Below are 26,097 nucleotides of genomic sequence, written 5' to 3'. Positions count from 1 at the left end.
TATTATTTTCCTTTTGGACACAAAGAATTAGTGTTGTTTCTTATGGAGGTAGATTTGCGTCTTAATTATTCAATCAAAAAATATATTTTCAATTAAAAAAAAATTCACTTCAATCAAAAAAAAATTATTTCAACCAAAGAAAAAAAGTGTTTGAATGCAAAAAAAATTTTGAGACACAAAAAATGCATTTGAACACTGTTTTTCTTTGATTGGAAATGTTTTATTTGATAGAAGTGAAGTTTTTTTTTGTTTGAAGCAACTTTTTTGATTGAAGTGTTTTTTTGTGTTTGGACCATATTATGGGTAGGACATTTGTGTCTTTATCATTTAATCAAAAAAGAAGTTGCTTCAAAAAGAAAAAAATATTTTCTATGAAAAAAAAAATAATTTCAATAAAAAAAACTTTTTCAATCAAAGAAAAAAAGTGTTTGAATGCAAAAAAATATTTGAGACCCAAAAAATTGCATTTGAACACTTTTTTGGATTGAAAATATTTTTTTTCGATTTGAAGTGATTTTTTTTTTTTTGATTGAAGTGAAAAAAGTATTTTTTTTTTTATTGAATCATTTTGACACAAACATCCCGCAGTGGGCGGATGCTTCCCCATTGGTCAGACCAGAGTCAGACATGCAAAAAAAATATTTTTTGATTGAAGTGAAATTTTTTTTTTATTGAAAATATATTTTTTGATTGAAGCAATCTTTTTTCATTGAATAATTAAGACACAAATCTACCTCCATAGTTTCTCTGGACCAGGAACCTACGTCTGAACTCTACTGGACGGGTGTGTAAAGAATCAGAAAAGGGAGGGCTGTGAAGGTCGTCCTATTGGTTGTTTTGAATTGTGGCTCTTCTGTTTTTGTGGCTGATTCTTGGCCCAGTCGGGATTGGTTTGGTACATTCTGCATCGGTGAAAATTGCTCTGAAAACGACATATACCAAAACCTTTTTGCAAGATGATTCCCATGAAGTAAATGACCAGGCTAGGAACACTGCAAAAACTCAAAATCTTAACAAGAATATGTATCTTATTTCTAATTAAAATGTCTAATTTTTAGTCAAAAAAAATCTCATTACACTTGCTTGTAATGAGATGATAAATCTTGTCCCACGGGCAGCTTTTTCTACTTAATTCAAGTGAACATTTACTTGAAACAGGTGAAAATTGTCATATAACAAGTTATTTTTCTGGTAATGACTCTTGTTTTAAGTGTAATGAGATTTTTTGACTAAAAATGAGACATTTTAACTAGAAATAAGACAAATATTCATGGTAAGATTTTGAGTTTTTGCAGTGTAATACCCACCATCAAACGAGCAAAGTAGCTCGGACACCGTTTCACAATCTTGCCAGCTATACATATGGTCATATCCAATAGAGCAATAAAAGGAAAACGACAAAATTAAAACAAGGAAGATACTCACCATCTCATCAGCTTGAGGGAGCACTTAAATAAAAATCAGTCCTTTATTCCAAAATTTTGAAAAATCAATTCCCAACAGATTGCAGACAGTGAAAGGTCAAGAAAATAGAAAAGAAAATTAGAGAAAAGAAAACTGGAAGCCTTTTTCCTACTGAAAGTTCCTGAAGGAGACAAAGACACGTTGAGACGGACAGAAGTCCTCCTACCTCGGATCACTGGGGGCTTTAAGATAAATATAAGGTAGTGAAGCTTTTCCGCCAGTGAGAACATGTTTGAAGATACTGAAGGCTTCAGAAACGTCTTTGTCCAGGATGGACTTTAAATTCATTCTGTCAAACAAACCTTTCTGTCGCAGCAAGAAAAACAGCTCAAACTTTAAAACACAAACATTTGACGAATCCTAAAACATTCTAACTTGATCTTTGTAAACATACATGTGGGACAGTGCTTTACGACAAGTATCCGGTTAGTTTTGTGCTTTTGTGTTCATGTCCTTGTTTTCAGGAACGGCACAAACAGCGAGCAGTGCGGCGCTCACCGGTCTGCAGGAGCAGCATCTCTGCTGGAGCCGCGGCTCGTTACCGCGGTAACCGCGGCTCGTTACCGGCCTGTTCACAGTCAGGTGGTCCCCAGCCCCGAGCGTCCTCCTCCTACCGGGCCGTGACCATCCACAGGCCCAGCGCCACGTTGGCCGCCAGCAGGGCGCTGCCCGCCAGCAGCAGGAAGAAGCCGATCAGCTCGCGCTTCTGCCGGTCCGTCACCACGGTAACCAGCGTGGCCTCCAGCAGAGCGTTCAGCATCCACTGGCCGTCCAGGGCGAAGCAGGGCACGGAGTTGACGACGGCCAAGGCCCCAGAGAGGGACACCAGGTATCTGAGAGGCGGCTCAGGATGGTAACGGCGCAGCCACGGTGAAAACAGATAAAAGCAGATCCATTTAAAGTCTAACGCAGGGGTCTGCAACACAAAATGTTTAAAGAACCATATTGGACCAAAAACACAAAAAACAAATATGTCTGGAGCCGCAAAAAATGAAGTCTTGTATAAGCCTTAGAATGAAGGCAACACATGCTGCATGTTTCTATATTAGTTATAACTGGGGGAAGATTTTTTTTTTCATTATGCACTTTGAGAAAAAAGTCGAAATGTTGAAAAAAAAGTCGAAATTTCGAGAAAAAATTCCAAATGTCGTGAAAAAAGTCGAAAATGTCAAGATTAATGTTGAAGTACAATCTCGAGAAAAAAGTTGAAATGTTGAGAAAAAAGTCGAAATGTTGAGAAAAAAGTCGAAATTTCGAGAAAGAAAAAAAGAGAAAAAAGGAGAAAAAGAAGAGAAAAAAAGAAAGAGGAAAAAAAGAAAAAAGAAGAAAAAAAGGTCAAACATTTTTGAAAAAGCTCCAGGAGCCACCAGGGCGGCGCTAAAGAGCCGCATGTGGCTCTAGAGCCGCGGGTTGCCGACCCCTGGTCTAACAGAAGAAGAGTTTCCAAGATAGTAAAATATGAGTGAATAAACATTGAAACATGGTTAGGCAGAAACATTGAATCCATGTGAAAAACCATGTTGAAGCCATGTTGAAGCCTGGTCCGCAAAGAACAAAATACGTTGATTCAACATTGATTACATGTTGGCATGAAAATTGGATGATTTATTGATGGTTGATCCATCATCAATCATTGACCTTAACCAAAAATCAACCTTTTTGACCATAATTCAACATTGATTTAACATCTTTTGCTATCTGGGTTCATATCTATCAACATGATTGTAGCATCTGGGGATCTAAGGACAGAATCTCCAAACATTATTCCTGATTTGACCAAATGAGTGTGACTTGAACTCATTTAAGCAGCAAAAAGCAAATGTCCTGAAATAAACCAGCAAATATGATCATTTTAAAGAGCTTCAAAAACTCAAAATCTTACCAGGAATATTTGTCTTATTTCTAGTTAAAATGTCTCATTTTTAGTAAAAAAAAAAATCATTACCAGAAAAATAACTTGTTATTTGACAATTTTCACCTGTTTCAAGTAAATTTTCACTTGAAATAAGTAGAAAAATCTGCCAGTGAGACAAGATTTATCTTACTATCTTATTATCTTACTTACAAGCAAAAAAATCTTGTTCCACTGGCAGATTTTTCTACTTATTTTAAGTGAAAATCTACTTGAAACACATGAAAATTGTTGTTTTTTCCGGTGATGAGTCTTGTTTTAAGTGTAATGAGATTTTTTTGAAGACATTTAGACATTTTAACTAGAAATAAGACAAATATTCTTGTTAAGATTTTGAGTTTTTGCAGTGCACAAAAATATATACCCGTTATTGTGTAGTTCCTGCTGCAGCATCTCTTCTCACCTCCTCCTGACTGTTTCGTTTTAGTTCCTTTTCCCTTTCCAGGAGTTACCTCTCTCTCTACTTTCAGTGTAAACTTTCTTGGAACAAGAATTTTGAGTCTCAGAGGTTTAAAATAAAAGTTTATTCTGACGTCGGCTGGTTGACCTCCAGGCCAACAATAAAGGTCATTTTACCGCAAACGTTTACTCTGTTCTAAATAAAAAACGCTTCGATCCACATTGTTCTTTACCATCTAATCACAGGAAGGAGCTTGTTTTAACTGGAATATTCCTGCGGTGATCGGTCTGCTCTGATTGGTCGGTTGCTCAGCCAGAACAAAAAGCTTTTCACACTTTACTAACCACGATGCAATAATTATGAAATTATGTAGAAAAGTGATGTCATCTGGTAAAGGAAGAAAGGTTGTGTGTTCAGCAGCCACTTTGTCATATCTTTAACGGGAACAAGGAGCTACGTGACACTGAAGAAAGAAAAATAAGTTGTGTGTCATTATTATTATCAGCTAAAATCCACTTTTGCCTGCTGAGTCATTGAGTTTTGCAGCAACAGAAACTTGCTTGTAGGTAAAAAGTTAACACTACGAATATTAAATGTAAGGTTTTCCAATGTCCTTTGCCTTTTTTCATCGAATTTACTACTTGAGTGAACCTGTAGCAACTCCAAAACCACTGTCTAACTTGAAATAACATGCGCAGGTTAGGGCTGGGCGATATATAGACATTTTAATATATATATCGATATATTTTCAAACGCGATATGGTACGAGACAATATCGTTTATATCGATTTAAAGAAACATTTTATTTTTATTTTTTTATGATTTTGATATAGCTTATTTTGTGACAAATTGACTTGAATGTTTTATTTGAGATTTGCACAAATGTTTTGTTTGCACAACTGTCAACCTCAGTGGAAAAGTCTCCCTGTTACTGTCTACATTGTATTAATTGCACAGTGTATTTTAATTTAATTGTTATGCAGGAAAGGGATATTTGTTTTATTTTATTCAAGAAGCATTTTTATTCTATATATGCAGGCAGTTTATTTTTATTTCATTTGTTTTATACATTTTGATATTGTGCAGACCTCTGTTAATAAATGTACCTGTGTGACATTTGGCACGAGGCTTTGTATTAAAACTGACTGTTTTTTAAGGGTTTGCCTCAGAAAAAAATGAAGCTAACAGAGATGCTAACAGAGATGCTAACAGAGATGCTATGCTATAATGCTTTGGGGGAAACCCCAATTATGGCACAGAAAAAATATCGAGATATATATCGAGTATCGCCATTCAGCTAGAAAATATCGAGATATCACTTTTGGTCCATATCGCCCAGCTCTAGCGCAGGTATCCATTTCAAGCTTGTATTGGAGTTGCCAGAAGTCCAATTTCAATCTTCCAGCTACTGCTTTTACTCTACAGTCTACAGTCCAGAAACATGCTTTTCTTTAATTTTTACTGTTCCAACTCTTCTTCACTGGCTAACGTTGTTAAACGTCTGACATTTTCACCAGTTAGTCACTCACTTTACTGAGTAAATGTATGTTCTGCACATTTTCTATTTTTGTCATCTTATCAGTCGACGCCTATTGTTCCTCTTCTAAATCCACATCATCTCTTACATTCTTCCAGTCAGCATAAATCACCATAGTTGTGTGTCTTAGAGACTAAATAGAACGTACACTCAATAAAAACTGCCAGCAGGTAGACTTTAAAAGCACTTCTGGGTAATGTAGGTTTACAGTTGGCTCTTCAAGATTTTGTTTCTAAACTACGATGAAGAGACGTTACAAAATGGGCAATTATTCAGAAATAACAGACATTTAGAAATAAAAAAGGGCGTTTTAAAAAAAAGGACAGCAATTATGTCACCCTTGACTCAAATTTTGAGCAACCTTGGAGGAGGTTTTACCCCAGTGAAGTCACTTCCAGACACGTGGATCAGCGTGTAATGACCCGCAGGCAGAAAAGGATACTTGCAGAACGTCTCCAAGAAGACGGGCAGGTCCAGGTGAAGGAAACCAAAGCGGGGGATGAAGTTGGTCAGACTCACTGGCAAAGACAAAACAGGAAACAGAGAGGTGATCATTTAGTGAATTTAGTGAACGTGCTCAGACGAGACAACGAGCCTCTACGAGCAGATAAACACCTACAACACCAGCCAGCAGTAATCACCAGCATATTACTGTTTACAGCGCTGTTTACAGCGCTGTAGGCAGTACTCCAGTTGTAAAAAAAATATCAGGGGGGATGGTGGATTTTATCATATGGGGACAGATAATTTGTGCCGATTACAAATAATATAATATATTACAAATAATAACACTGACCAAAACACCTGCAGAAATACTGCAGGAATGACATAGCAGCAGTTAAATGCAGCCTTCTGTAAGCTTTAAATATCCACTGGGCTTACATCAAATACATCAAAACACAACAATAAAAAACACTTTTCTGAACTTATCAATATGACTCTGTCCTTCACAGGATAAGTAAAATGGATCACTGCAAAAACTCTAAATCTTAACAAGAATATTTGTCTTATTTCTAGTTAAAATGTCTAATTTTAGTAAAACAATCTCATTACACTTAAAACAAGACTCATCACTGGAAAAAACAACAATTTTCACCTGTTTCAAAGTAGTTTTTCACTTGAAATAAGTAGAAAAATCTGCCAGTGGAACAAGATTTTTTTGCTTGTAATAAGACGATAAATCTTGTCCCACTGGCAGATTTTCCTACTTATTTCAAGTGAAAATGTATTTTAAACAGGAGAAAATTGTCAAATAAGTAATTTTTCTGGTGTTATTTTTCTGGTGATGACTCTAAATGTTAAAATAGCAGTAAAACCACATTCATTGATGAAATAACATAAGGGATGGAAAGGAGGGATGGCAGTTTTACAGGGGGGATGATTTGGACCGTTTTTATTTCAGGGGGGATGCCAACCCCCCTCATCCCCCCTCAACTCCAGTACTGGCTGTAGGAGGTTTTAGTCTCCTCTGAGGGGGGAACTTCTAAAACTAAGCACGTATCTTTGTAATTATTAACTTTATATAGTTTAGACTTGAATTTCTGCAAAAAAAATCTACGACTTGTAACATAATTTCCAGCAGTTTCAGAGTTGTCAACACTGGAGTTAAAGTGTGTACGTACCAGCGTGCTGCAGGTGCGGCGGATACCCCACGAACAGCATGTGTGTGTCGGGAGGGTGCGAGACGCGGATGAAGCGAGTCTGGTTCTCCAGAGAGGGAGTGACGCAAACGCTGGCCACGCTGGAGTGGGCGGTGCAGTCGCCGTCGGTGCGGCACACTCGCGTCCCCGTCACCATCTTGCGCACCGGCATGCAGGCGAACTGAGGGGCAAAACACACACGCGGGAGTTTTAACATAATCAACCTGGTTAAACACAAAACAGCGCAAATAATGTTCCAAACAAGGAATAATCTACTACCAAAAAATATCCAAGGAATGTTCACAGAGAGATGGGGCTATAATATAAGGGGAGAACTAAATTTTAGAAAACATAAAGTACGAACAACAATGAAAAGCATGTACATATCGAACTGTGGAGACTCTGTGGAACAGTTTCGAGCAGGAAATGAAACAAAGTACTAACATAAATCTGTTTAAAAAGAGATACAAAAAAACATTTATAAATCAAAACAGGTATATGGAAGAGGAAATGGGTTAACGAGGAGTGTGAGAAACAAATAAAATAGGGAAAAATGATATATTATACTTGCTTAAGATATGTTTAGATATTTATGTAGTGTATATTATATGTTGAGAGGGATAGTTATAATTATGTAATACATGTTATATATTTATTATGTATGCAGCATATATATATATTTATAGGGATATGTATGTAGTTTATATAGTGTATATTTATATAGATTTATATAATATTTGTATTTTCTATATATTGATATAATATGTATGTAATATTTATATTTTCTATATACTTATATGGATAATTATGTAATAATAGGCATTTTTACATAGTATTTATATAGACTATATTTATATGGATATTTTGTAGATATAATAATAGCAATAATGTAAATTCATAGAGTTATAAAGGGGTAGGAACTAGGAAAAAGTGTAAACTTCTTCCTACTCCTTTTTCGAACCTATGTGCAAATGAAGATGTTACTGTTTCTTTTTCTCAAAAAATTCAAAATTCAAATTCAAACCTGATTCTAGAAAGGAGGCATGAGTTGAGGAAGAAGGAGGAGGAAGAGCTGAGGTGAGGAGAGTTACTGTGTCTGTTTGAACAGAGATGTAAACAACATGGCTGAAAAAAAGCACTTTCTGCTCTGCTTTCGTCGATTCCTCCAGCATTTTAACCAAACAAACAATGTCTCCTTAAAGTGTCATGTGTCTCCTTTAAGTTTCCTGTCGTTAAGTGGTGTGTTTCTGGCTGCAGCGTTAGGCCATGATCCAGGATTATTTGCTGTGGCAGTAACAATCACGCAAAGGCTTGGCTGTATGAAGGTAGATTTGGGTCTTTATTATTCAATCCCAAAAAATATGTTCAAAAATAAAAACCTTCACTTCAATTTAAAAAAAAAAAAGAAGCATTTTCAATCAAATAAAAAAAGTGTGTGGATGCAAAAAAATATTTGAACACTCTTTTTTCTTTGATTGAAATTTTTTTTTTTTATTAAAGTGAATATTTTTTGCTGGAACAAAAGACGGTTCCTCTCTCCGTTTTACTGTCACATGATTAACATACTAACCCAATATACGGGGGTTTCCCAGAATACATGTCCATGATCACTTCTCTCATCAGTATAACAATGTGAACAGTATTATATTTAATCCTCTAAGCATCACCACCTGATCCTCCTCCGCTGCACAAATAGTTCCCCACAGGACTGTGACACCTTTACTTCCACAGAACTTTAAATAAAAGCTAAATAAAGATGAACGGAATAAGGGAAGTTGTTTTAAATAAGCTGCTCATAAGACGGACCGGACACAAAAGGCCCTCCATGTGGACGTGTGTCACCTCTCTTTCCCTGCTGTTCCTGCCCTGCGGCCTGACGTAGGAGAAGCACAGGTCCGTCATGCTGTTGTTGCTGCAACAGTCCATGGTTCCATCCAGACGCTTAAAAGCTGCCAGAGAAAGGAAGACAAGTAAGTTCTAGGATGGATAGGAGGGGAAGGAGGCTGAAAGGAAACCAGGACAATTTTAAAAACATCCCGGCTGGCACTCAGATAATAAAAGTGCACCACAAAGTAGTGACTGCTGATTTCTGATTAGCTGTAGTCGATGAAATGCACATTAATACAATATGAAGGAGAAAATCTGAAGTGTTCGCTTCACGATTAATCTAAAATTTTGATCATAACCATAAGAAAACGCAGCCAAATAAAAGAGAAAAGTAAAACCTCTCCATCTGAGCTCCTGTCCCCAACTCTAACTTTTGTTGTGAAAACTTAAATGCTTAAAGAGCTTTCATTAGAGAAGAGAACGCTAATTTTCACATTTGAAACGCTGCAGGCAGGCGAACATTGGCGTACAGTAGGGATGGGCGGTATGGACTAAAAAATGTATCACGATAATTTCTGGCATTTATCCCGATAAAGATAAAAATGACGATAAAATAAATACCAATTCAACTCCATCTTTGTAACTATAAATCTATCACCACATTCAGTCTTTGGAGCCCCCAAAACACTGCTCTAAAAGATACTAAATACTACTAAACTACACCAATTCAATTTAATTGATCCTTCTTTCTTTCTTTCTTTCAGGCTCATATCTTTCTCTTTCTTTCTTTCTTTCTTTCTTTCTGGCTCATTTCTCTTTCTTTCTTTCTTTCTTTCTTTCTTTCTTTCTTTCTTTCTTTCTTTCTTTCTTTCTGGCTCATTTCTTTCTTTCTGGCTCATTTCTTTCTTTCGGGTTCATTTCTTTCTTTCTTTCTTTCTTTCTTTCTTTCTTTCTTTCTTTCTTTCTTTCTTTCTTTCTTTCTTTCTTTCTTTCTTTCTTTCTTTCTTTCTTTCTTTCTTTCTTTCTTTCTTTCTTTCTTTCTTTCTTTCTTTCTTTCTTTCCGCATTTAATGCAGAATCATAAATCAGCTTTACACAAAAACGTCACCAACGGGAATTTATCGTTTTTACCGCGAGATGACAAATTCTTAACGTGGGGAATTTTTTTGACGGTTTATCGTGAACGGTGAAATATCACCCATTCCTAGCGTACAGGTTTGAGGAAAAAAAAAAAAGAAAAATACTCCAAATGCTGACACATAAATCAAGAATCATTGTCTATGAAATTATTGGATTTGTATAACTGCTCTGCAACAGTTTGTAAATAAAACAACTTGAGTAATGACATGTCATGACAAGGCAGCAGATGCTCTATTGATGTCACTGATTACTTTACTGCTGGCCAACAAGGCTTCTTGTCGTTGCCGTGTTTATCTGATCCAATGTCATCTTCAAGAAGAATTAAATGTTTTTGACTGGTGTTTGCTCCAGCACCTCCACCCACCTCGTCCGTGGGCCCAGCTGGGCTGCAGGCCGGCCACGGCCACGCAGTATCCCGTCTGCGGTGCGTGAGTGAGGTGAGACAGGCAGCTGGTCCAGTCCTCCACCCCCCTGACGGGACAGTCCTCCAGCCCCGTCACGATGCCCCCCACCGACAGACCCCTGGGCCCGTCAGCTGCAGAACCCTGCAACACAGACGGAGGAAAAACTTTGTTTGCTCAGGGAAAAAAATCAGTACTGGAGCTCCAGTTGTTGAGGAAACTTGGGAAAATGGACTGAAACACGTCAGAAAACAAGCTGCGCTGCAATGTCACGGCTTAAACAACTCCTCGCTGATTGTCCTGCAAGAACATAACTAACAAATTCATCATCCCAACTCATGTTAACAGCTTACTGATTTATATTATTTATATTCATTTATATTTTCTGGTTAAAAATCACAGCCTAGTTGGAGTCACTGCTCGTTCACACTGAACTTTATTAGCGTTCACGTGCACATTAACACATTTAGACCAGATGCAACATGTCTGTTTGTGTCTCTTCCAAACCTGGAGCAACATTAGCATTATGTCACCTCAACCTTGAAACAACTTTAGTGTGACGTCTTGCAGCATGACAGCTACACAAATACAGTATTTGTGCTACACAAATACAGTATTTGTGCTACACAAATACAGTATTTGTCCTACACAAATACAGTATTTGTGTAGGACAAATACCGCTTAGGAAGAGCTCAAAGTTCATGACTGAGACACGACTGAGACTCAATAAAACTGGTCCAAGGAAATCCAATTACGAATGTTAAATGTGTGGAGACCGAGCTGACCACTTCATGTTTTCAAGCTTAGCATCTTGTTCTGTTTTCCTCAGGTAGATCTGGCACAGCTTGTAATTGTGTTTTGGGTCATTATCTTGCTGTAGGATGAACCCCAGACCAACGAGTGAATATGAAGCTAAAATGTTAAAATTATCAAGGCACTTTATTAATATTTATGCAACTGATTTAGATGTATGATCAAAATAATATCTGGTAACAGGTGTACCATTTTTTCTCTTTTTAAATGAAATTTTCTTTACTACAAATAATTTTTTGGTCCAGCGTCTAAATAGGCTACTTACTGTGGAGTTACATTAGCAGTAAAGCAGGTATTAACACTGTAAAACTTTTCTGTTTTCAACAATAACGTTGCACATTACTAGTCTTAGTAAACTCATTTGGCCGTACTTACATATAATGACAAGAACAAGAATAATGATAATAAAAATGATTGTAACGTTGTAATGAAAAAAAAAGTGCCCAGATGTCAAAGTCAGTATTAGTTATGAAACAGTGTATCTATCAGATCAGAACTGAAAAATCAGTTCATGTCTAATTTAACATCTGCTTTTTATCATTTCATGATAATATTTTTATACAGGTTGACGCAGACTTTTTTTTTGCAAAGATAAAATGCAGACATGTTCACTCAAGTGGTGATTAGTAAATAAAATCGCTACTAAAAATAGTTGCCGACGAATTTAATTGTCGACTTCCTACCTCTGCTGAGAATTGCACATGTAAAATAGTGTTCAGCCACTACTGTCACCACGTATCAATCAAGAAACATTTTTCTAAAAACTTTTTTTTTGTGTTATTTTTTGGTAAATTTTGCCGTATGACAACATTTTCTTTCTTTCTAAGATAGTTTGGTTCATAATTGTAAAAACCTTAATTTAATAAGTGTTTATAGCAGTCCCCAGTAGTATTAACAGTTAGCAATGCAACTCATTTGAGAGTTAAAACAATTTAAAAGATATTTTCACCCACGGTGAATTTTAACTACACTTTCACCCTGTCCTCACTGTCCTTGATGTCTTGCAGGGCTGCAAGCTGCTCGTTTTCTTCATCACTAAATCCTGAGTCATCATCACTACCATCTACAGGGAGCGCATGTTTGGTTTTCTTCCCGAAGGACATTGTGGCATTCGTTCTGTAAATGGAAGAAAACTGTCAAATACCAATATATATCAATATATATGCAATGCAGAAAGGACTCAAACTGCATCATCATAGTAGACTCTAGAGGAGTGCATACCATCAACATACGGGCTAGCAATAGAATGATATTAATCATGATACAGTGTTACCATGGCAACGTCCACACTTTAACATTATTAAATGATCAAATACCCAATAAACCACAGAACAGTGAACGTACCTCACTTTTTGTTGGGTATATTTTTTTTCCCCGTCAAATGTCATAAAAATTCTTGTTTTAAATAAGTCAAATGGTGAGCCTCTGTTAGGATCTCATCTCTCTTTCAGTGCACTAGATCTTAAAAATGGAGGTATCGGATGGGTGGAAGGAATTTAATGGGTCTGTTACCAAATGTGCAATGTACCAAATGTACATTGTACCATAGAGGATTAACCTCATGCAAAATGTAAAAAGCTGAGACTTTAATAAAAGCCAATTAATAATTATGAGATTCATAATCTGATCAGTCGACTAATCGTTTAAATAGTCGATGACTATTTAAACTATTTATGACTACAGCCCTAGATCACTGTCACCAGTCTGTTGAGACGTTTCTACATAAAATACAATGACCTCACTGATCATAAAGACGAAAAGAATCTCTTCAGTTAAATCAGCAGCAGCTTCCTTTGATGACACATTAAGATCTCAGCAGGTGGTGAAGACGAGACGACACACAGACAGAAAATGAGATGTTACGTGACTGTGACGTCTCGCTTCAAGTAGCAGTTTGGCCTTTTCGGACAAAACAAAGCCAGTGCTTTGGATTAAACCTACGATAGATGTCATTAACTGGCACAGAAGCTTGTTTGATCAGTGCAGAAGGCAGGATGGCTGTTTCCACCAATGTGCAGTCTTTAGGCAGATCAATACTAATTGATGTCAGCCTGTTGAGTTACACTACAGCCTTGACAAATGTACCAGTCTCATTTATGTATTTTTCTTTCCCACATTTTTATCTCTTAAAAGTATAATATTTGAAACATTTTTCCCCACACTGCTTTGGATGTTGCTCTGCCTGGATGATTATGACAGTTGTGGCATTTTTTACATTTGCTATAAGTAGCCATGACAACAAGAAGTCATTTACATGTGGAAACATCTGACTGAGCTTTCCTGAAATCAGATAATTCAGAAAAAAAAACAAAAAAAAAAAAACACAAATTCAGATGAGTTGAAGATGAAAAAAAAAAAAATCAAGGAGGAGAAAACAGTGAAAATGTAAATCATTCTGGCTCTTTTTTTCCTGCTCAACCATCATGGGAGGTCAGAGATCTCTGGGAAGTGGGAGGGATCAGCTGCAATGCTGATAAAAGCAGAAGAATTGTGTTTTTTTGAGACGTGGCTGCAGGATCATGTTCTGGACTCCAGCCTTTTTATGGATTCCAGATGATAAAAGGTAAACTGAAGACTTCAGACAGATGTGGTCCAGGAGTTTGTTAGTAACAGACAATCCAAGTCACGTGACTGCGAGGGAACAGCTCTGCAGCCCAGATGTTTGAACTGACAAAGAAAACCTTCCTGAACATTCATGATAATCTCCACAGATCTACAATCAAACAGCTTCTCCTCTTGTTTGTCATCTTTGCACTAAAATTATATCATTTCACTTTGGGCATCAATGCAGAAGTACCGTATTTTCTGCTCTATAAGGCGCACCTAAAAGCCTTTAATTCTCTCAAAACCCGGCAGTGCGCCTTATAATGCGGTGCGACTTATATATGAACATTACGGTAACTTCTGTTACTGTAGTCAGGGGGATTGTGGGTAATGTAGTTGGTGTTGCTGAAGTAACGGCGCTATAACCGGGAGGAATCGTCACAGACGTTCAAGACGACAGCAGCGACACCGACTCGCATAATGGCGACTGTGACAGACGGAGCCGGGACCGTTGGATGCCGAACTCGCCCTGCTGTTCTGTTCCGACACGGAAGAAGATTTCCAGGGATTCGGGGAATGAATGGAAAAGTTCCCCTCCACGTTTGTTTTGGGAGTGAACGAAGTTTTCAGAAAGCTGTTTTTTTATTTTGTTAATAAAGTTTGACTTACAGTACTTTTCTTGTTGTTTATTTTTTTCATTTCGTGTAGCGCAGCTCCATCAGGTAGATACGTAACTCAACCCCAGCCATTATAGTACTGTATCTTACCGTATATTCCCCGTGCCTTATATATGAAGAGGGTTTTAACATAGGCCATTTATTGACTGCGTTTACATGCAGTCAATAACCCTTTTAAAACCCAAATATTGGCAATAACCCGGTTTTGCACGGCCATGTAAACACCAATAACCCCTTTGAATAACCCAAATTTGCTCATATTCCGGTTTTTAAAAACCCGACTATGACCCCTGGGTTACTCCTTTTAAAACCCGAATATTGGGTCATGTAAACGCCAAACGGAATATCCCCATCAAACGGAACATGAATTTGTTTTCTGCACATGCTCTGTTCACAAGGAATCCTGGTGTTTTGAGTCCAGGAAGTTCTTATAAACACAGAGAAACCAAGACCAGGAGGAGACTAATCACTTCATAAATGTAATGAAGGATATGAACATTTCTGCATTTGTAGACGGTAGAAAGTACTGAGATAGCGACATTTACAAGAAGGTGAGCGAAAAGTTGCGCGAAGCAGCATTTGTTTTGAATTTGGATACAGGAAGAAGAAGCGGAAATGACAGTAATTGCGTCATGACGTTCTCGGCGCGTTGCTGGTTTGATCGAGATATCCTAAATAATGAATTACCATGTAAACGGAATATTCCAAATGTTTTAGTAACCGGAATATTAGCAATAACCCGAATTTTGACTGCATGTAAACGTAGTCAGTAATATGTGTGCCTTATAATACAATGCGCCTTATGGTGAGGAAAATACGGTACTCAGTTCAACTGAACGTTCAGTAAACCATTAACTCGTACATGAGGGTTGTTGCACACGGAGAAGCTGCACTGACCTGCACGACCTCGGTGACCAGTGCTCCGGCTCCGGTGAAATACATGGGAAACAGAAAGATGGGCAGCAGGAAGAGGAAGGCCAGCGCCGCCACGCAGAGCACGAAGTTATGCCACACGCCTGGAGACAAACACAGAAAACGCTCTTTTAACTCTCACATGGTTTAGTTTTATGTGACTTTTTAAAACCATTGTCCCACCAGAAGCAGCTCTTCATTAGTCAGAGTATTTAGTGTAAAAAACATTATCTTTGAGTGCTGAGTCGTGGTGGATGTTGAGTCATGTCGCACAAAAAACAGTGTGTGAAAAGTAGGACTGACGGCACCAAGAACAACTTGTTTTATTCTAATAGTACTTTTAATAGATGCTAAAAGAATATTCACATTTAAGGACCTAGTACTGTTCAGTCTCAAACTTTCTGACTCATTAAGGTTTGTTTCTGAACCCTGTTTTCACCGGAAAGACATAATATGCTTATCTGGCCGTCACTCCAGAAAACAGATACCAGTTTATTTTTTTGCCTTCAAGTTTCAGAGAAAACATTTCACATTTTAGCTTCTACAGAAACTATTAAAAACCCCAACCTCTCCCTGTATACGCCGGCTCTTCTATGTTCTCCACGTATTTTAGATGTAGGATGTGGCTGCAAAAGAGTAACCACCGCTCTCTAAAAATATACTCTCTATACAATGTTAATTATGAAAGAAGAGTCTGTCAGTTGCTTAAAACCACAGGAGGAAAAGTTCCCTTATGAGGTCAAGGAAAAGTTTCTTAGTCCTCGTTCTGGTCAGGGAACATTTAAAAGCTGGAGATATAAATATATTTTGAGGAAAATCTTGCAAAGGAGAAGTTCTAATTTGAGAACAATAGGCAAAATAATAAAAAATATTACTGAAACTGATGTAGCAAACAAATGATTTAAGTTTTACGACTTTTCTCAGCGAAAATAATAAACATTTTGATGTCAGACGGCCCCCGTCGTTATTCAGAAATGAAATGCTGTGGGCATGCAGAGAAATAAACAAACACGGCATGCAGTTATGTCACCGCCGCCCTCATGGGAAAACCGTCCCCCTTCCTCCGGCTGGTCATGTGACTTAACACGACTATAAGTCTGAAATTTGTGTCTAAAGTCACAACCACATTATTTTCATGTCAGAAAATCCCACAGAAGCTCTTTGCCGCCCTCCAGAGGCCAAAAACTACAGACTTCCACAACGAGATTCAACACTGGCAGCTTCACCATCATCAACACGAAGTTCAGACTTTATCCTGAGCAATCAGAATCTCAGAAGTAAAGAAAACTCACACAGGTCTTAAATTAGCCATGCTACACTCTAAAATATGTTACAAACCAGTATTTTATGTGTCAGAATCAACAAATTGAATGTGTAAATGAAAATGAACTAATACAAAGTCGTTTTTGCAAAAGCAAATCACTTAAAAAAGCTTATAAAAATCACCTGGTATGAGAGTAAAACCATTATAAACGCTGTTTCTGGCTAATGTTTTTGTGAGCTGCTGCTAGAGTTCTGGTTCTGATACTGAACCAGCGTCCACGTCCATCCAGAATTTAAGCAGAGTTCACTGATGGGGAGGCGAGTGATGGCCGAGACGACAAAAATACACACATACAGTCATAAATGTCCCGTCTGACTGCCGGCAGGAGTTTCATGTTTAAATAAACAGATTATTTGTCGATCAAGTAAATGGGGCCAAGTAAATCTTAACAAGAATATTTGTCTTATTTCTAGTTAAAATGTCTCATTTTTAGTCAAAAAAAATCTCATTACACTTAAAATAAGACTCATCACTGGAAAAAACAACAATTTTGACCTGTTTCAAGTAGATTTTCACTTAAAATAAGTAGAAAAATCTGCCAGTGGAACAAGATTTTTTTGCTTGTAATGAGAAAATAAATCTTGTCTCACTGGCCGATTTTTCTACTTATTTCAAGTGAAAATGTACTTAAAACAGGTGAAAATTGAAAAAATAAGTTATTTTTCTGGTAATGACTCTTGTTTTAAGTGTAATGAGATTTTTTGACTAACTAGTTAGTTAGTTTTTTTTGTAAAGTTTTTTGTTGAGTTTGTAAAGCACAAACATGTTTTTTCAATTCAAACTGCCCATTTGACAGTTTTCTCAATGAAAAGACTGGATCATTTTCGTCATAGAGGCTTTCACAGCTTCACATCATCAGTCATAATCACGCATCAACCGCTGCCGCCTCCACCAATTCATTTACGAAGCTCCAATTTTCTTAATTGCAAGTGAACTGACGTGATGTGATCCAGCTGCCCGCTGCAGAGGATTAAATCCCTTTGAGTGCCCTTCACCGCCAACACAACATACTTATAATAATTGTGATTAATAGCTGCGATCACAATAGCTGACAACCAATCAGGCTGCAGCATTATCACCCAAAGATGAAGTGTTTTACCTGCGCAGAAGATGCGGAGCTGCTGAGCAGGTGAGATGAGGGTGAGGTGGGTGGTGAAGAGGTCCACAAATGCACCGGGATACATCACGAACACAAACATCCCAAAACCGTTCACTCTCACTTGCTCCCTGTGCAAAGAAAGAAAAAGTTCAGGACTATGAGGTGAGATAGACGACTTAAACACATCACAAATGTCTCTTCGTTAAGGATCAATTTAAAGCATTCCTACTGAGTCCCGTTTTGGGATCACTTCTCAAAAATGACATCTGATTAAAATAAGCAATTACAAAGTGTATTTCAATCAATTTAGTATCAAAATAAGGCTACACATCTGGGATTATACTAGTATAAAATGAGTTCACATATGACCAGGACAGAGTAAAAAAAGATGGAAGATGGAACAAATAAGAAAAAAAATAAAAAAAAATAAAATAAAATAAATAAAAAAACACAACAACTTACTACACTTTTAGAGCACATATGAATTGAAAAGCTAAAGCCTGCTTCAACCTCAAACAGAAGAACAGGGAGTAGTTTATGTGATGCACAGACCTGGAATTACATGAATCGAGTGGAGACTTCAGACGGGAATATGATTTATGATGCCAGAAAAACAAAAGTAAGCCCAAAGTCTTTGTTTTCTGCTCTTTGACTGGCAGCTTAGTGCATGTTTGCTGCCGAGTGATGAAACATTAGCTGTTTCAGACTTCACAATGTTGAGTCAGCGGATCATCGGTCAGCTCAGATCATTTACATCAGGGTGTCACACACAAACACCACACAACCTGACAGTAACTTAGGCCCTGTCCCAATACTCCCACTTCCCCTCGTTTTCAGCCCTACCCCTAAATTTTGTGCGTTCCCGTGAGGGTAGCGGTGTCCCAATTCCTCTTTTCATCTAGGGGGAGTGCTGAAAACGAGGGTAGTGGATATGAATCTAGCCCTTCAGAGCGAAGGGATTTCAGATGCACCCTAGCTGACCGAGGGCCAGAAAAATGTCCCAGAATGCCTTACGTCGTCATTTGCGGACTGAATCAAAAAAAAAAACATGGCGGACATTTCTTATTTTTTAGTGAATAAAATCTATATTTTGAGTTAGTTTCTGCATAAAAATGCGTTTTCATTACATTTCTAGCAAGAAATATATATTTTACTTTCATAATATTCACTCAGTGAATGTACATTATCACTCGTTTGTCCGTTGTTGCAATCACGCCAGAATAAAGGCTGATTTATGGTTCCGCGTTACACCAACGCAGAGCCTATGGCGTAGGTTACGCGGCGACGCGCGCCGTACGCCGTAGGCTCTGCATCGATTTAACGCGGAACCATAAATCAGCTCCAGAGCCGGCAGGCAGAAATCGTGAAATTTTCGGAGCAAATTTCTTAACAGGCGTAGCTACAACTGTTAGATTTCATCTATTAAACCAACATTTATCTTCCTAAATGATTTATTTCAGCCAGAGGTAATTCTCCACAGAGCTGCAGGTTTCTCCCCGGGACGACGGCGCAGGTTGACCCGGCCGTGAGCAGCTGCTGCTGCTGCTGCTGCTGCTGCTGCAGCAAATTTCTTAACAGGCGTTATTTGGATAAACTGAGCCCAGGTTGGGGATCTTAACGGTTACTTTTACGCCTGAAAAAATATTAAAACATATTAACAGCGCTACAGCGGAAATTAAAACAGCTTTTGGCTCTGAGCTTCCTGATTTTAGGGGTGGTGCTGAAAGTAGGAGTACGGGGAGTATTGGGACAAGCCCCTGGGAAGATTTCAAGTGCACTGAAATCTGTGGCTTCTTTTTTTAGGGATAGTGGTAGAAAGTAGGGGGTGTATTGGTATTGGCCCTTAGTTATCCGACTGGTTTATAAAACCATATTTTCTAAACAAAACACAGGTGGGAGAAACGGGACTCAGATCCCTTTCAGTTGATTATCTGCGAGGGATCTGAGGGAGGAAACAGACGGTGCAAGCTGTTTATCCAATTATTTTTTTCCCATGAGCCCAAAACTGAAAAGAAAAGAGAAAGAACAATGGTGGAGAGTGGCTGTGGTACAGACAGTGTTTAAAAAAAGAGTTTTGTGGCATGGCACTCTGTGTGCATCCTCTTCATGGATTGCTCCTTCAGGATTCCCTTCCACATGGGGATCTCCCCTGATCCTTTCCAGTTCCTGGGATCCCCCCAAAGGTTCCAGGCATTTGTCTTCTTCAGTGTCAGTCTACCATTAACAGCTTAGCGACACGTCGCTGGGCCTCTGACACATTTTTGAAAGGATCCTTAGGTTGTTGAAACCTCTGGAGTCGTCCTTTTAACCCAACAACAGACACATGGTCCCAGTTTTGTGCGGCAAACCTCATTCTCGCCTTTTTACGACGCATTCGCTTGGCTGTTTGGTGCCAGAATTCAGTTTTTACCTGGAAATAATCTATAAAAGATTAAAACAAAGCCTTTTTTCATCAGTTTGGTGTGCATGTGGAGACAATATCATAGCTTGCATGATTATACAAAACAAAAAAAAAGAAGAATTTTATGAATGATGTGTTTGTCATCCGACCCTGCATTCGAGGGGAAACGTTAATAACAGGTTAAACGGATCTTCACAGCAAAGGGGGAACCAAATACTATTTTCAAAACAGTTAATGAGCTCAAAAGTTACTTCCTGTGACAACGAGAAAGGAAACCAGCGATAAAATTAATGTGCTCTTCTCATCATACAGTTACTTTTAAGTTTCCTGCTTTGTTTAGATGGATCTTTGGCCGTACAAGCGGAAACTGAGTCTAACGCTCTTACTTTTCTGAGTACAAATGCATTTGTTTATATTTTTTTTTTGAGCCTCTGGCAAAGCTTAAACTAGTAAAATCACCAGTTTCATTCTTCTGTAAACATGTTATTAAGGACTGAATCTGCACCATCTGTAAACACTGTACTCCATGCTTACCGATTCAAATGAAGCCTAAACAGCCAGTTGAATACAACAATTTACAGAAGATTTATTAAAAATAACATGTGAGACAGAACATTAACGTTAAAACATAAAAGATGTCTTCACAACTTAGTGTTAGGTTGAATTCCTTGATATAGACAGATACAGATAGACAGATGCTCCAGCGGTGGCAGCTGGATTTGTTTACGAGCCATGTATATGAGGGACACAATAAGACCCACAGATCCCACACCTTTTAACTTCCTGGTGGAGTGAAATGGCCTGTGAATGCTGGTCTCACGGCTGGTTGTCATGGTAACACTCAGTGTAGATGGAAGGAGAGTGTTTTACCTCAGAGCGGCCACGGCGTGGCCTAGCTCGTGTATGATTCCACTGAGCAGCAGAGCCATGAAGAAGTAGCCCAGCTGACTGGTGGGCAGGTTGACACCCGGGACCTGAAAACACAGGACCGACCAAAAAAAAGACACTGAGCGATACAGAAACAAAAGAGTAGTGAAATTTGTTTCTCTGCACATTTTGTAAATACAACCACATTTAAATCTTCCCAGTTGCTGCTTTCTCCACATTACATCACTTTTCGTTTTCCCTGTGGATCTTATCTCCTGTGAGGGTTTTGCGATGTGCAGGCCAAATTCTCAAACATGAACCGGGTTGTTAACAGCTTCCCATGAATCAGGTCTCATGAGGAACAACATAAAAGCGTCTCTATCCGACACTACAGTGAAGAGGGAAAAGCTCTTCTTATAACTGAGCTGTTCTGTCACTGCAAGCAGAGGGGACAAAAACAAACCCTCCCCAATCCTAATTCCCCCGTTACTGCTTCCACAGGATTTCAGAGGGTTTGCAACAGCCAGGTGCTGCTAATATCAAGGATGAACCAATCTTCAGTAGCCTATGTGTGCAGGTCTCTATAAAAAAAAAAGAAAAACAGGCAGTTTGCTGTTTTTCCTTCTGGAGCATTCCAGTGTGTTAACACAATGTCAATAGGGAAAGAAATAAGCACTTTTCTAAGAGACACATGTGTTTCTGCACATCAACCCAGAAACGGTTATACAACCATCTACAAAGTACTACTATAGAGCTAAACAGTCATAAGTGACAAAAATTATTCAGAACCAGAAAGCATTCACGATGGCAGCCAACCCTCTCCTGAGTGAACGTACCAGCAAATTTATCCTGAAATGCAGAAAAACCAAACAGCTACATCTCAGACCGTACATGCCTCACTGAAATCCATGAAAGCACAATTTAATAAAGACTCAACAAGTAGGGTTTAGTTTGAAGATTTGCCAGTAGGAAGACTTTTCTGTCTAAAAACAACATGCATGAACGACTGAGGTTCCCAAAACTCCATCTGAACTAAACACAAATGCCAAGTTGTTTAGCTTTAAAGCCTAGCCCGCTGTCTCACAAAAACCAAACGCATATATACGATAATTTGGAACCAACCTGGTAACTAAGAATTTACCGTAAATAAAGTCAGACAGGAAAATAACTCCTTCAATGTATTGCCGCTAAAAGTGGATTTATGAGCTGTTGAATAATGGGGCTATTTAGTACTGCCCACATTTTTTACATTCTTTTTGCTTTAGTTAAATAAAATATTAGCACGCAGAGAAAAAAAAAAAAAGTAAAAAGCTGTTTTCTTCTGAGGTCGTATTTGCCTCATAGTAAGATCCCACTACAATTAGGTGATTTTTAATACGTTTTTACACAAAGAGTTAAAGAAGAGGTGCTAACTCTTGCTACAATTTTACAGGACTGTCTCAGAAAATTAGAATATTGTGATAAAATTCTTTATTTTCTGTAATGCAATTAAAAAAACAAAAATGTCATACATTCTGCATTCATTACAAATCAACTGAAATATTGCAAGCCTTTTATTATTTTAATATTGCTGATTACGGCTTACAGTTTAAGATAAAGATTCCCAGAATATTCAAATTTTTTTGAGATAGGATATTTGAGTTTTCTTAAGCTGTAAACCATGATCAGCAATATTAAAATAATAAAAGGCTTGCAATATTTCAGTTGATTTCTAATGAATACAGAATGTATGACATTTTTGTTTTTGTAATTGCATTACAGAAAATCACAATATTCTAATTTTCTGAGACAGTCCTGTATATTTGTTTGCATTTGTTTAATTTCACTTGATATACATCACTAGTAAAGACTCAGGAGTCAACGTACCACCACCTGCAGGGCCTGCTGGCCACCGATCCGAGGGTTATCCGTGGTCATCTGAGCGTACGTCTGCTGCAGTGTTCGTATCAGCAGCACCACTGAGCCCAGCATGGCACAGATCCCAAACACCAGACCACTGTTGAACCTGAGCGACACAGAGAAGACAGATGTTTCAATAAACCAGTCACCTCCAATTTAACAATCTATACCTGTGCGAAAACATTTCATACTAGTTGATGACGGCATGATTCTCACCAGAGGTACAGGGCTCGGGGGTTGATGCGGGCGCAGTACGCAAATAGCCGGTTGAACATGGTGGTCTGCCATCTCACGTGGAAAGGAGACACCATGAGCCCTCGACTGGCGAGCCACGTCTCGTAGCTGATCCGGTGGGTGCTTGACGACTGCAGGACATGAGAAAAAGTCCATCTTCAATGAGCGATTTGATACAAATCCATGCAGTTATCTTGGAGAAAACCTTGTTGAATGTCTTAACCTGATTTAGACAATACAAGTTGTCTACAGGCAGTTTCAAGAGACCCAGAACATGACCCTTGAGCAATTATTACATAAACAATAGCACAATAGGAGGTAAAAACTCCCCTTATGGGAGAAAAACCATAACAGTGGCAAGAAAACTCAAGAAACTTTGAGCAGACCTGGATCATAAGGGGGGAACCCCTACCAAAGACCAGCAGGGTAAAACAGGAAAAGGGAGGAAGGAAAGACAGAGGAGAGGCACAGATATATTGTCAAACGGTACAAAATACAAGATATTAATATTAATTATCCGTTAGCTGGAGAACTAATAGTTCTATGTACTTGTAGCCGATACCGGTCTAGTTGGTGTCCTACAGAGACGACTACATAAGCTGTTGGGAAAAACCTGGAAAATCTAATCACTTTTTCGGAAAAAGGAAATAATGTTGAACTTGTCAAACTGAAGCAACCCCAGATCCAAATCCCTTTATAACAAGTCATGCGAAGGGTCACAATCTGGTGTGTGAATTCTGAGTATTAGAGTATTAAAAACAAGAAAGAAATAAATATATGTGGTCTAAAAATAGTTAACAGCCTGCTCACAGTAGTAACGGACAATAACAACAAGATGTGCAATATCTGTCTACCTCATAAACATCCTACCAGCTTTTTTTTGCACTGTTTTTCTTTCTTTCTCGTACTGCAGTACTTTTATTTTCATTGCAATGTATATACTGTTTATAATATGTAATTATACATTTTTTACCCTTTCGCTGCATGTGTGTTGTGTTCAGAGGTGGGTAGTAACGAGTTACATTTACTCTGTTACATTTACTTGAGTAAGTTTTGGAAAATGTTGTACTTTTAGGAGTAGTTTTGAATCACTATACGTTTTACTTTTACTTGAGTAGATTTGTGAAGAAGAAACTGTTACTCTTACTCCGCTACATTAGGCTACGTTGAGCTGTTACTTTTCTTTTATCCCTTTTATCCACGTACGCGTCCATCTCATGACATCACTGAGTGATTCTGTGGGAAAAATTTTTGTTTTTGCATGTTTTGTCACATTTACACAGACTTAAACACACACAGAGTTTCTATGAGTTCATGTTTGTTCTAGTTCTGCCTGGTTAAAAAAGAAAAGTACAAAGGCTTGAAATTTTGTACTACTTGTGCTTAATTTATTTTTTTATTCAGTTATTATTCTATTTATTTTATTATTTATTAAAGTACTTGAATTTACTTTAAGATTATTTTAATTTAAGCTATTTTTTATTTATTTTATTATTTTATTGATTAAATTTGCCTGAAGATGATTATTTTGTACTTTTGTCTGTTTGAATTGTTGTGTTAAAAAATAAATCAGACGTTACTCAACAGTTACTCAGTACTTGAGTAGTTTTTTCACCAAGTACTTTTACTTTTACTCAAGTAATTATTTGGATGACTACTTTTTACTTCTACTTGAGTCATATTAATCTAAAGTAACAGTACTTTTACTTGAGTACAATTTTTGGCTACTCTACCCACCTCTGGTTGGGTGTACTGCTGCTGCACAAAGCGAGTTTCTCCACTGAGGGAGGAATAAAGGACAATCTAATCTAATCTAAGACCTGAATATACCTGATCCTGATGCACACATCACTATGGAAACAAAGTAAATCTGATCACACGACCTTACTCTAATATTTATGCCACGTACCAAAATAAAAGCATTTCAAATATATATAAAACGCCACACATTAATCCACCACCACGGTTGAATTGGTTTGATATTGGATATTGGATATTCGACATTCAACACCCATAAAACTTGTGATACATACCACTGATTTTGGTCAAACCACTTGTGATGTGTTCATGGTCATCTAGACTATATATCACAAAACAGTAATTATTAAAAAATCATATAAAAAAAATCATATATATGGGCTGATTTAAAAATCATATATATGGGCTGATTTAATGTGGTTTAATGAATTCAACACCCATAAAACTTGTGATACATACCACTGATTTTGGTCATATTGCTTGTGATGTGTTCATGGTCATCTAGACTATATTATCACAAGAGAGTAATTATTATAAAAATCATATTATGGGCTGATTTAATGAGGTTTAATGAATTCAACACCCATAAAACTTGTGATACATAACACCGATTGTTTAATTCATTAAACCTCATTAAATCAGCCCATATATATGATTTTTAAATCAGCCCATATAAATGATTTTTTAATAATTACTGTTATGTGATATATAGTCTGGATGACCATGAACACATCACAAGCAATATGACCAAAATCTGTGGTATGTATCACAAGTTTTATGGGTGTTGAAATCCAATATCCAATATCAAACCAATTCAACCGCGGTGATTAATCCACATTAAATCAACATTAAAGTACTGATACAACTGCAGCTCCAGCTCCAGCTGTTCGCGCATGCGCACAACCGCTGCTGCTGTTAGCGGAATAAAAGGCCTCTTTAGCAGCATTTTACCCACTTGTGTGAACCAAAAGGGGTTGAAGCTGAAAGCAGGAGGTTAATATTCACCCTGAGCAGAGTGTCCGTCAGGTAGACGGCACACCAGCCCCCCATCACGCACACCAGCAGCGGTACGGGGATCATAGCTGCTGTTAGAGGAGTCTCCGCGGAGCCGGAAAGACGAACTGCACCGCCTCCATCACCTCACTACCTGCTGTTGAAGTTGAAATCAAATGTCCTCATTTCAGATCAAACACACACGTGGATGCTCGTGTTGTTGTTTTCAACTGGGAACTGAAAGCAACGTCAAAAA

The 26,097-nt window shown here is 37.9% G+C and overlaps 1 protein-coding gene across 1 annotated transcript; it reads right to left on the bottom strand.

The window, feature by feature from the left end:
* Positions 1–1,432: 1,432 nt before the first annotated feature.
* Positions 1,433–26,097, bottom strand: mbtps2 (membrane-bound transcription factor peptidase, site 2). The gene is made up of 11 exons (XM_061713213.1): positions 25,854–26,097; positions 23,073–23,221; positions 22,824–22,962; positions 20,961–21,064; positions 17,690–17,817; positions 15,252–15,370; positions 10,284–10,464; positions 8,796–8,902; positions 6,936–7,134; positions 5,756–5,831; positions 1,433–2,297 (listed from the first exon to the last, which is right to left on the bottom strand). The coding sequence occupies exons 1-11, from the start codon at positions 25,926–25,928 to the stop codon at positions 2,075–2,077; spliced, it is 1,500 nt and encodes a 499-aa protein (XP_061569197.1). The 5' UTR covers positions 25,929–26,097; the 3' UTR covers positions 1,433–2,074.

The sequence above is a fragment of the Cololabis saira genome, chromosome 22 (assembly GCF_033807715.1).
Source record: "Cololabis saira isolate AMF1-May2022 chromosome 22, fColSai1.1, whole genome shotgun sequence".
In the NCBI taxonomy this organism is placed as follows: domain Eukaryota; kingdom Metazoa; phylum Chordata; class Actinopteri; order Beloniformes; family Belonidae; genus Cololabis; species Cololabis saira.
Note: the sequence above shows the minus strand (reverse complement) of the source record. Positions and strands in the feature narration are given on the sequence as shown.